The sequence below is a fragment of the Silene latifolia genome, chromosome Y (genome assembly GCF_048544455.1).
Source record: "Silene latifolia isolate original U9 population chromosome Y, ASM4854445v1, whole genome shotgun sequence".
Taxonomy (NCBI): domain Eukaryota; kingdom Viridiplantae; phylum Streptophyta; class Magnoliopsida; order Caryophyllales; family Caryophyllaceae; genus Silene; species Silene latifolia.
In genome coordinates, this window is record NC_133538.1 from 13,138,065 (window position 1) to 13,149,420 (window position 11,356).

An 11,356-nucleotide genomic window follows, 5' to 3' on the forward strand; every position below is an offset into this window, starting at 1 on the left:
CTAAATCCCTGTTTAAGAGAGAAAGCAACAAGTTCATCTTCCTAATCGCATTCTTAGCAATTCCCGGAGTTCAGACGGTCAGTTCTTGTCGTTGTGTATACCGTTGAGTTCCTTGCGTCGAGGGTGAGATCTATGTACCCTTTTTATTGTATTTCCTTTGATTTGGTTAAACCCTAATTTAGAGATTGGGGGTTTTATGTGTAGTATGTGATTGGTAGCCTATATGTGTTGTATGATAGGAGGAGGGTTCATAGAAGAGGCTTTTGACTCAAGAGAGACCGTCGATTGTGTGCATACCAGGTAGGATTTCCTACTCAGCATTAGTCCCATAATGGGATATTGGTTGATGTATTGTATTTGGTTGTTTGCTATAATAATTGTATTGTGATTGTGGTTGTGATCGTTGTTGATGGTTCGCGAGGCGTGGCCTCGCCCCGAGTGGGTCACTTGCGGGAGTGACTTCACGCCCTAGTTTCGCCTTACAGTGGAACCCGCCACCGAAGGGATGTGCACATTAATGGACAGGGTTATCGCTCACTATGTGGAGCGGGGATTTGGTGGGTACGGCTGCGGTCCCCCATCCGGCAGGGCTGTCCAAAGGGACGTCGATATTGAGATGACGGAATTGGTTGGTTGTGTGTGTGTGTGTGTGTGTGTGATTAAAGGCATCGTATATCTTATTGTTGTTATACATATTGATTGTGTGATTAGTCGACCGGTCTTGTTTTGTAAACTGCGGTGATCCATTCGGGGATGGTGAGCGAGATATTGAGCGGTATTGAGATGAGTCTTGGGATAGGCCGGGATGCCACGACATGATGATAGGAGTCTTCCGTTGTAGCCTTTAGTTTATTTACATTTCAGTTAGAACAGTCAGTTTGAGATCATGTATCGTACTTTTGGTTTGGTTTTGGGGATTGTAACTATTCACTAAATTATTTATAATAAACGTTGTTTCTTTATTGTTGTTTGATTATCATTGCCTCGGGTAACCGAGATGGTAATGTCTTCATACCTGAGTGGTCCTGGTAAGGCACTTGGAGTATGGGGGTGTTACATATATGCTTAGCTAATTAATTAATTTCATCATAATTCGATACGTTAATTTTAATAATCATTAATAAGTTTATTTAAAGTTAGTTCAAGTTTATTGAAGTTAGTTCGAGTTTATTTATTTAATAATTTCCGTTTCTTTACGAGTCCTTATGAAAGTTGTTTTAAGTGAACCCGAGATGAATTTTGGGAACAAAACCGTCCAATTAGCTATTTTGAGCTTATTTCACTAAATTAGCAATTTTTATAAATATTCGTTAGTTTCGTAAAAATCGCTAATAATTCCGATTCAAGCTGATATTGTATTATTTACGTTAACTAGCTGAGTTTATTTTATTTTCACTCACTAAATTTATTTATTTTGATTACGTGTCGTTTATGAAATTGTTACTAAAACCAGTTTAATTTAACTTGAACCGATTTGTAGAATCTAGCTAGAATTCTTAACGATGAAGAAACGTACGTATAATAAATAGCAGTGTGCAGTCGCTCCCTCATTTCTCACGCAACATTTCTTCTTCTCCCTTCCTTTTTTCTTCTTTTTCGTTCTTTTCATTTTTTTTAATTTTAAATTGATTCTGCCACTCCGTTTGTCATCCGTTATCAATGATTTTCGTTCCATAGTCTTGCTTTCATCGTTCTGTCAATCCGTTGTAAGTAAAATTCATTTTCGTCATGTATTTTTACAAACCCATTTATATTTTCAGCTTTATTTATTATAAGACGGTTGTATGTACTAAAATAGACGGTCTGGTAGATTATTTGTTAGTCATGAAGGACTAGTTCGATCGGAAAAAGGTAACGATAACGGATTACTAAATATTACTTGTAAAATATGTTTATTTCGAATCTTTGGTTAGTCTGTTTTATAATTGAGACGGTGTATAATTATATATAGGGATCCTTATGGATGTTAATTAGTCAGTTGTATAGTTGAGACGGTGTATACTGATATGTGGAGATGATTGAGACGGTGTATACTGACCTCTAGGGATCATTTGGGATGCTAGCTAGTAAGTGGTATATTTAAGACGGTGTATACTGACATGTAGGGATCGTTTTGGGATGCTATTTGGGATCTTGTTTAGTTGTGGTATTGTGCGATAAATTAGAATTTGTTTTTGAGTCCGCTTTGCAGTACTTTGGGACTGTTTTTTTCGGTTTAGGACTGGTTTAGGATTGATTGAAATATGTTTTGGTACCGTTTTGTGCGACCTTGAATTGTTTTGGGACGATCGAAATGGAGGCCGTGTGGGCTGTTTTGGCCTCGGTTTTGGGAGCCGTGACAGGCTGGTTTGGGCTCGATTTTGGGACGGATAAAATGGTGCTTTATGGGACTTTCTAGGCGTAAAAGTTGTGACAATTTTCTTGGTATGCCTGTCAAAAGGGAGGGTCATACTTGGTTTATGAACATAAGACAAAGAGCTAATGAATATGTTTACATGTTTTGATTTAAATTAATTTCCGTCTCATATTTTATATAACGATAATTCGTTAATATCGTCCCTTCACATAATTATTTTAGGTGACTCATATGTGGTTGAAGATGAAGAGTAATTTTGGGTTTTAGAAGCTTTCTCAAGTTTATTGCTTGCCTTTTTCTAGCTTAAGGTAACTATTCCGAGTTACTCGACGAATTAATGTCACATTAGTAGTAAATGTGGTGCTTGTTGTTTGTTAAGTGTTTAGGTGATTGATAATGTGTTACTTTCGTTTTTCACATGATAGAAATTGGAAATAGCATGAGAATAATATTGCGATAAAATTTGTGATTTGGGCCAAAGTAGGCCAAGACTACGAGTGGGCAGTTGACCGAACGAGTTTGGTCAAACTAGGTTTAAACCATCGACCTCGATTTGACCGATGACCCGTCGCGGGACTCGGGTCGAGGGTTTGTCTTTGAGGTGAGATTGGTTGTTATTGGAGGTTTCATGTTATGCCTTGATATTTGTAATTATCATTTCACATGTTGGTTGTTGGATGAATTGGTTGCCTTATACTTGAATCTTCTTGTCTTGTTGCCATTTTAGCTTGTTCTCATGAATTATGAGATTAACGGTTAGCTGGAATTTGGGTTATTATTGATATTGGAGATAGTGTTGGATTGTCACCTGAATTGGGTATCCTACTTGTCTTGTGTGGTGTGGGCTAAAGTATTCAAGTTTGTGACTAGTGGGACTAGGTCCTAGGTGAGTATTTCGGCCTTCATCATAGATAGGCCATTATAGTCTTTGACGAGTGTATGTTCACCGCTCAATAGCCTTTGTGTTCTGACTTGGTGGGTTTATATCCAAGTTGGGGCATGACCTCGTTACTTATTTTGATAGTAAGTGGTCGACTTAAGTACTAGCCACCCTTTGGTGGACTCCTTAGGGTACTCACTTTGTTTTAGAAAAATTGTGGGTCTTGGGTGCGGTGGTGTGTATCCGCATGTCTAGGTCTCTTGATTTTAGGCTAGGGTTGTGTTGTGTCTTGGCCATGTTTTGATAGAACCTCGAGCCAAGATACCGGTTCGATTACCTTCCCTACCTCGTGGTATAGACTCGAGTTCTGAGTGACTATTGACGGGACTAAGAACTTATGCCTGTCTTTGATATATTGCCCTTTCTTGTTTGATGATTCTATGAATCATAGAAGGTGAGATACAAGCCGGCTATGGTTGATAGAGTTTGGATTCCTGGATGTTATGTGATTCACATGATAGTGTAGTATGAGTCGGTCTAGTATTCACATGCTAGGACTATGTGTTGTTATATTGTTGTTCACATGATAAGCACGATTGTCTAGCATCTATATGCTAAGGCATTGTGTGATTCGTATTCATATTCTTATGTTTACATGTTATATTAATTATGACATTTCGTGGCGGGAGAACTCGGAGTTACTCCCACTGATCGTGGCTTTCGTATTTGTATAAAATGCGAATAACAGGTAGGTGATGCATATATGGGGTACATGGACGAGCTAGCGAGCAAAGTAACCTTGGAACCTAGATTAACTTTATTATATTGTGACCCTTAAATATTTTTATGTCACATACATTTTAGGGACATATGTCTCCCTCTTTACATTTGGTTGTATAATTTGCTATTCGCGACTTTAGCGATGGTTATGATATGAAACTTCTAGTTAGACCTTGTATGTTTGACACCTTCCAATTTGGATATCTTTATAATAGGTTCAGGTTTTAAAAATTACAGGTTTTTACCCAAATGAACCTATTACAAACATATCCATGCAGTTTTATTCTAAAATTACGTGTTTACTTTTCCGCGATAAATGAGGGTGTCACAACAATAGTCACTTATCATCCTAGTTACAATCATTCTCTCAATCCCTTTCGCCACAATAGACTTATTATATCCCCCATTCTATTCACAATCATATACAAGTACAAGCCATTATTACCTAAATCGTATTGATCAACACATAAGACTAAGCAACATAATTAATGAAAAATCTAATCCAAGCGTCTAGATTTAATTCACTAACAGCATGAACGAATAGAACAATCAACGGAAATAACGACCTTTAACACATGCGGTTATCGGTTCAAATTATATATTTATTCCTCCTTTTACCCAACTACGATGAAACGCATACAAATAATTGGATTAAAGGTTGCAACTTTATCTAATGAATTGAACAATTACGGATTCAAACATATAGAATTGCAATAGATCGAAGGATGAAATAATCAATTGGCCAAATCAATTAAACATACAACAATCATAAATTATGAACGCAGAATAAATAATACTCAGGTATAAAGTAAAGAATTAAGACGGTATCACAATTAATTAACAAGTAGCTTCAAATTACCTTGAATCGAGAAGGGGGAATTAGTTCCTCATAGTTTGCATAAGATGAATAATATTAGGGTTTTTGAGTTTTTCCCCCCAAACTACACTTATTAGAAATATATCTATATTATTAAAGGAAGCTTTTTTCGAGCAATTATAGAGAGTCCAATCTTTCGGAATCACTTCCGTGCTAAAATGTCCAATTTTTAATTACCAATATAATAAATATCTAACTAATGGTGATAGAGTTTTGGAATTCAATTCCTACGTGCATACATACTACTTGTGCCATGGTAGAGTTTAAAGGGAGCTATAACTCATCACTTTAGTTATATGGTGTTAATTAGGATTCTTTATAGAAGTGTATATATATATTATGATATCGACAAAAAAAAAATAATAATACTCAAAAACTCCGTCTAGCAGTAAATGTTGGATTTTTATAAATAATTAAGTAAATAATATTAATCCTAATATTAATTTCAGTTTTGTAAAAATCCTATTTTGTGGCCCATTTTTTTGGCAGTCAACCCATGACTAAAACTGCTCTTTATTCACTCCCCATTTACAGTACCCACTCCACCATTCTAGTATCACGTTTAACTGCTCTTTGATGGCAAGAGCAGTATATAAGAGAACTATCCTTCATTGATAAAGGTCACCAAATCTACTCTCTCTTAAGCATTCTATACACCATCTAAATTAGTGAGAAAGGAGGGTTTGGAACCGAAATCAATCAGAAAAGCATACGGTGTTTTACGGCGACGGGTTTACATCGGAGACGGGTTATATATAATCGGGTTTTTAAAGCTGTTCAGGAATCCATAAGCAATGGCTGGAGGTTCTAATTCTCGATCTTAATTTATCGCTTCCGCTTTCAGTTTATTGTATGTTTATTTCAGTAATTTAAACATGCATATTAAGTATAAAGAACTTACATTTGGTATCAGAGCGAGTTTATCGCCTCTGTCTTGCTTGTTGATTTCCGACTTCAGTTTTTCCGTCCGTGATATAATGAATCTGCTAATCTCGTTTTTCATTGGAATATGGATTTATTTTGATATTTGGTTGTTTGGCTTGATTAAAATATGTTTCCGTCTATTTTCATTAAAATCTGGAAATTTTTTTGTGCTGGGATTTTCTGGGTTTAATGGAGGGAGACGAAGGTAGAGGATGAAGTTTGCCCAATTTGTCTCGTCTGATTTGAAGAAGTAAACTGGGGATTAAAGTTGGCTGCTTTTTTGGTTTATGAAAAGTATACTTTTTGTCTTGTGAGTTGTGACAAGTTTTTTTTTATATTCTTTGTCCTTTGTCTGCTACTTTATGAGGATGGTGTTTTTATTATATCAATTGTTTACACCTTTTTCCTAAACCTACTTTATGAGCATGTATTTTCATGGGTTCTCTGCAATAAAGAAAGAGTCTATCACTTTGCGTGTTGTACTAGTTTTTTGTTTGCCAGTACATGTTAATGCTTGACAGTAATTTATTTCTTCTGTCGATGATTTTTTTTAATAATAGACTTCCTTTGTTGTTTTTTGTTTTATACTGAGTAGTCAGTGTTAGTGCTCACATATTTAACTCAACTGTTTAGTATTTATGCGTTTCCTTTGGTTTGATAGTAGTAACACACTATTATACTTTGACTGTTAAAATTATATGTGAGATTGAAGTTAAATTAGTCTATATACATGGAGTTAAGTATTTAGATTAATGTTTTAAATGTCAAGTGATTTTAAATTTATTAGTTAGGGACTAGCCACAGCATCTTTAATTGATTAAATTTTATTTGAAATCGCATGTGGAAACTAGACATTTTATTGTAATTAATTATACGTAATGTGATGAGACTTACCCACAGGAATCTTATTATATTTGTGTGATTAATTAGGATGTTATATTGAATTATGTTTCTTAATATACCCACAGGAGTTGAGAAATGAATATAATTTGATAGTTTCATCATAAAGTTTAATTTCTATGCATCTAATTTGAGTAGACTTTAGCCCACAGGCAAGTTTATGTCACTAGATTCATATAAGCATAATTTACATTGGTAAGTTGTGATAAAGTTAAGTCTCATTTTTGTTACTAAGCATGTAATTTAAAATTTGCAGCAAGTTTACCTGGAAGTTCCTATGATATCAAAATAGACGTTCCTGAATTAACTGGTGATAATTTTAAGGTGTGGAAGAAAAGAGTTCTATTGCATTTAGGATTCACGCGTTTCGATTATGCTATACAACACGAGGAACCGGCTGAGATAAACAAAACTAGCACACCAGATGAAGTAGACCATCGTGAAAAGTGGGAGAAATCAAACTATATTTGCACGATGTTCATAAAGACAAAACTGTGTGCTAGTATCCGAGGTTCCGTCGAGCAGCATACTAAAGTTCGAGACCTTCTTAAAGCAATAGATGAACAGTTCGAAACTTCTGATAAGGCTTTGGCAAGCACCTTAATTATGAAATTTACTTCTTTGAAGCTCAATGCCACTAATGGAGTGCGTGATTTCATCATGCGCATGAGGGATATTGCAGCCCAACTTAAGGTATTGGAAGTTACTATGTCTGACTCTTTCCTGGCACATTTCATTTTGTGTTCTCTCCCAGCACAATATGCCCCATTTAAGATCTCTTACAACACACATAAGGACAAATGGTCTCTTAATGAATTAATGACCATGTGTGTTCAGGAGGAGGGGAGATTGTTGTTGGAGGAGGGCGAAAAGGTGAACCTAACCACTAGTACTAATAAAGAATCATCTAGTACTAAGAAGGGTCACCATAAGGATAAGGGAAAGGGTAAGATGTCTGTTGAGCCGACCATTAAGAAGGAGTCTTCATGTTTCTTCTGTAAAAAGAAGGGACATATGAAGAAAGACTGCATAAAGTTCAAGGCTTGGCTTAAAAAGAAAGGTAATTTTCATGCGTTTGTTTGTTATGAATCTAATATGGTTAATGTTATTCATAATACTTGGTGGATTGACTCTGGTACTACAATCTATGTTTCGAATACCTTGCAGGGTATGACAAACCTACGGAAACCAGTGGCAAGTGAAAGCTCTATCTATTCAGGAAACCAGATAGGCTCGAACGTGGAGGCCGTAGGGACATGCAGTTTAGTTTTGAGTAGTGGTTTTGTTTTGGTTTTGGAAAAGACATTTTATGTTCCGAATTTTGCTCGGAATTTAATTTCAATTTCAAGGCTTGTACCGTTTGGATTTACCTTTAATTTTTCGAATTCGGTTTCGATTTTGCGAAATTCTAAAGTTATTGGTCATGGTACTTTGTCTGATAATTTATATCGTCTTTATTTACAAAATGATACCACTCAAAACACTATGCATGTTAATACTGGTTTAAAAAGAAGTATTATGAATGAGGAGTCCTCTATGTTATGGCACCGGAGATTGGGACACATCTCCATTGAGAGGGTTAAGAGATTGGTAAAGGAAGGGGTACTTGGTACTTTAGACTTTACCGATTTTGATACTTGTGTTAGTTGCATTAAGGGGAAGCAAACTAACAAATCTAAGAAAGGTGCTAAGAGAAGTTCTGACCTATTAGAAATCATACACACGGATATTTGTTGTCCGGACATGAACGCTAATGATCCGAAATACTTTATTACCTTTATTGACGATTATTCACGATATATGTACATCTACTTACTTCGTTCCAAAGACGAGGCTTTTGATGCCTTTAAATTGTTTAAGGCTGAAGTAGAGAAATAATGTGGTAAGCACATTAAAATCGTGAGATCAGATAGAGGTGGTGAGTACTATGGTAGATATACTGAAGATGGACAAGCACCTGGTCCTTTTGCTAAATTCCTTCAAGAGCATGGGATTGTTGCCCAATACACTATGCCCGGTTCTCCGGATCAAAATTGTGTAGCAGAAAGAAGGAATCGGACATTAATTGAAATGGTGCGTAGTATGAGAAGTAATATTAAACTTCCTTCATTTTTGTGGGTTGATGCACTAAAGACGGTTGCGTATATATTAAATCGGGTTCCTTCCAAGGCCGTCTCAAAGACGCCTTTTGAGTTATTCAAAGGTTGGAAACCGAGTTTGCAACATATACGCGTTTGGGGATGTCCGTCTGAGGTGAGAATTTACAACCCACAAGAAAAGAAACTAGACCCAAGGACTATTAGTGGGCATTTCATTGGATATGCCGAAAAGTCCAAAGGCTATAGGTTCTATTGTCCGTCTCATAGTACCAGGATTGTGGAATCTAGAAATGCAAAATTTCTAGAGAATGACTTAATCAGTGGGAGTACTATAGAAGTTGAACCTGAAAAGGAACAACATGAAGATTCATCCTCTGTTTTAAGTGACAGGTTGGTTATTGATCACGGTCCTGAAGATCGACCGCAAGTTCAACAACCAAATACAGAAATTCCACAAAATGTCGATCAAAATAGGGTGGATCATAATGAGGAAGAAGTTCACCGTGAGGTTGAACAAATTCCATTAAGAAGATCTATTCGAGAAAGGAGATCGGCTATTCCTGACGACTATGAAGTATATCTACAAGAATCGGATTGCAATGTTGGAGCTGATAATGATCCTATGTCATTTTCACAAGCCATAAGTTCTACAGATTCAAACTTATGGATGGATGCTATGAAAGATGAGATGAACTCTATCGCGGCTAATCGAGTATGGGATCTCGTCGAGTTGCCTGATGGTGTAAAAACCATCGGATGTAAGTGGGTCTTTAAGACTAAAAGAGACTCACTTGGCAACATCGAGAGACATAAGGCAAGACTCGTTGCTAAAGGGTTCACTCAAAGAGAAGGGATCGACTACAAGGAGACATTTTCTCCTGTATCAAAGAAAGATTCTCTTCGAGTTGTCATGGCATTAGTAGCTCATTTTGATTTCGAGCTACATCAAATGGATGTGAAAACGGCATTTCTCAATGACAATTTAGAGGAAGAGGTTTACATGAAACAACCTGAAGGATTCTCCTCTAAAGATGGTGAGCATTTGGTTTGTAAGCTAAATAAATCCATATACGGTTTGAAACAAGCCTCCCGCCAATGGTATAAGAAGTTCCATGAAGTAATTTCTTCGTTCGGTTTTGAAGAAAATATCATGGACCAATGCATATACCTTAAGGTCAGTGGGAGTAAGATTTGTTTCCTTGTGTTATACGTGGATGACATTTTGCTAGCAACCAATGATAAGGGGTTACTTTATGAGGTGAAACAATTTCTTTCAAATAACTTTGATATGAAAGATATGGGCGAGGCATCTTATGTCATTGGCATTAAGATCCATAGAGATAGATCCCGAAGCATTTTAGGCTTGTCTCAGGAGGCCTATATCAACAAAGTGCTTGAAAGGTTCGAAATGAAAGATTGTTCACCAAGTGTAGCACCTATTGTGAAAGGTGACCGATTCGGTTTAGACCAGTGTCCCAGGAATGATTTAGAAAGGGAACAAATGAAAAATGTTCCATATGCTTCAGATTGTTGGTAGCATTATGTATGCTCAAGTCCGTACCAGACACCACATTGCATATCTTTGTTGGAGTATTAGGCGGATATCGAAGAACCCGGTTACGATCACCGGAAGGTCGCAAAGAAAGTGTTGAGGTACCTTCAGGGTACCAAAGACTACATGCTTATGTATAGACGGACTGATAGTCTTGAAGTGGTGGGGTACTCCGACTCGGACTTTGTCAAGCTGCATTGATTCACGAAAATCCACATCGGGATATGTGTTTATGCTAGCTAATTTGATGAGTGTATCCTGGAGGAGTACTAAGCGGACATTGTGACCACTTCTACTATGGAGGCCGAGTTCGTTTCTTGTTTTGAGGCTACCTCACATGGTGTATGGCTGAAAGGTTTCATATCTGGGCTAAGATTCGTTGACTCTATCAGTCGGCCAATTCGAATGTATTGTGATAATTCAGCTGCGGTATTTATGGCTAAGAATAATAGAAGTGGAAGTCAAAGCAAACACATTGACATTAAGTATTTGGCCATAAAAGAGCGTGTTCAAGAAAAGAAAGTGATCATAGAACACATTAGCACTGAATCGATGATTGCTGATCCCTTGACTAAAGGCATGCCACCTAAAGGTTTCAAGGGTCATGTAGTAAGTATGGGACTTGGTCCCGTAATGTGATACATTCATTTATATTGTTTTTTAAACCTTTCATTTAGTTGAATATTTCTCATTTTGGATTATGTACGTACATTCTTTGGTTATTATTTTGTTGAGAAATATCATTATGTTTTGACCTAGAGTAAACATATGGTTTATTCATTAAGTTAAGTGTGAGTGGTGAGACACCGAGTATATCGTAATACATGGGAGATTAATTCTCGCTCTAGAGAATTCGTCGCTATGATTCGTGTATGAAGTTTCTCTTGCTTAAATGGGCCAAGTGGGAGAATGTTGGATTTTTATAAATAATTAAGTAAATAATATTAATCCTAATATTAATTTCAGTTTTGTAAAAATCCTATTTTGT

At 36.5% G+C, this 11,356-nt stretch overlaps 1 protein-coding gene across 2 annotated transcripts; it reads left to right on the plus strand.

Annotated features, from left to right (window-relative positions):
• The first annotated feature begins 5,377 nt into the window (after window positions 1-5,377).
• LOC141634435 (uncharacterized) lies at window positions 5,378-8,111 on the plus strand. 2 transcript variants are annotated; one of them, XM_074446617.1, is made up of 4 exons: window positions 5,378-5,697; window positions 6,974-7,410; window positions 7,555-7,777; window positions 7,885-8,111. In XM_074446617.1, exons 1-4 carry the CDS (start codon window positions 5,688-5,690, stop codon window positions 7,917-7,919), a joined length of 705 nt encoding a protein of 234 aa, XP_074302718.1. In that variant the 5' UTR covers window positions 5,378-5,687; the 3' UTR covers window positions 7,920-8,111. The 2 variants fall into 2 exon arrangements, with proteins under 2 accessions (XP_074302718.1, XP_074302717.1); XM_074446616.1 differs by having other exon boundaries at window positions 5,513-5,697; window positions 6,974-7,777.
• The last annotated feature ends 3,245 nt before the right edge of the window (window positions 8,112-11,356 follow it).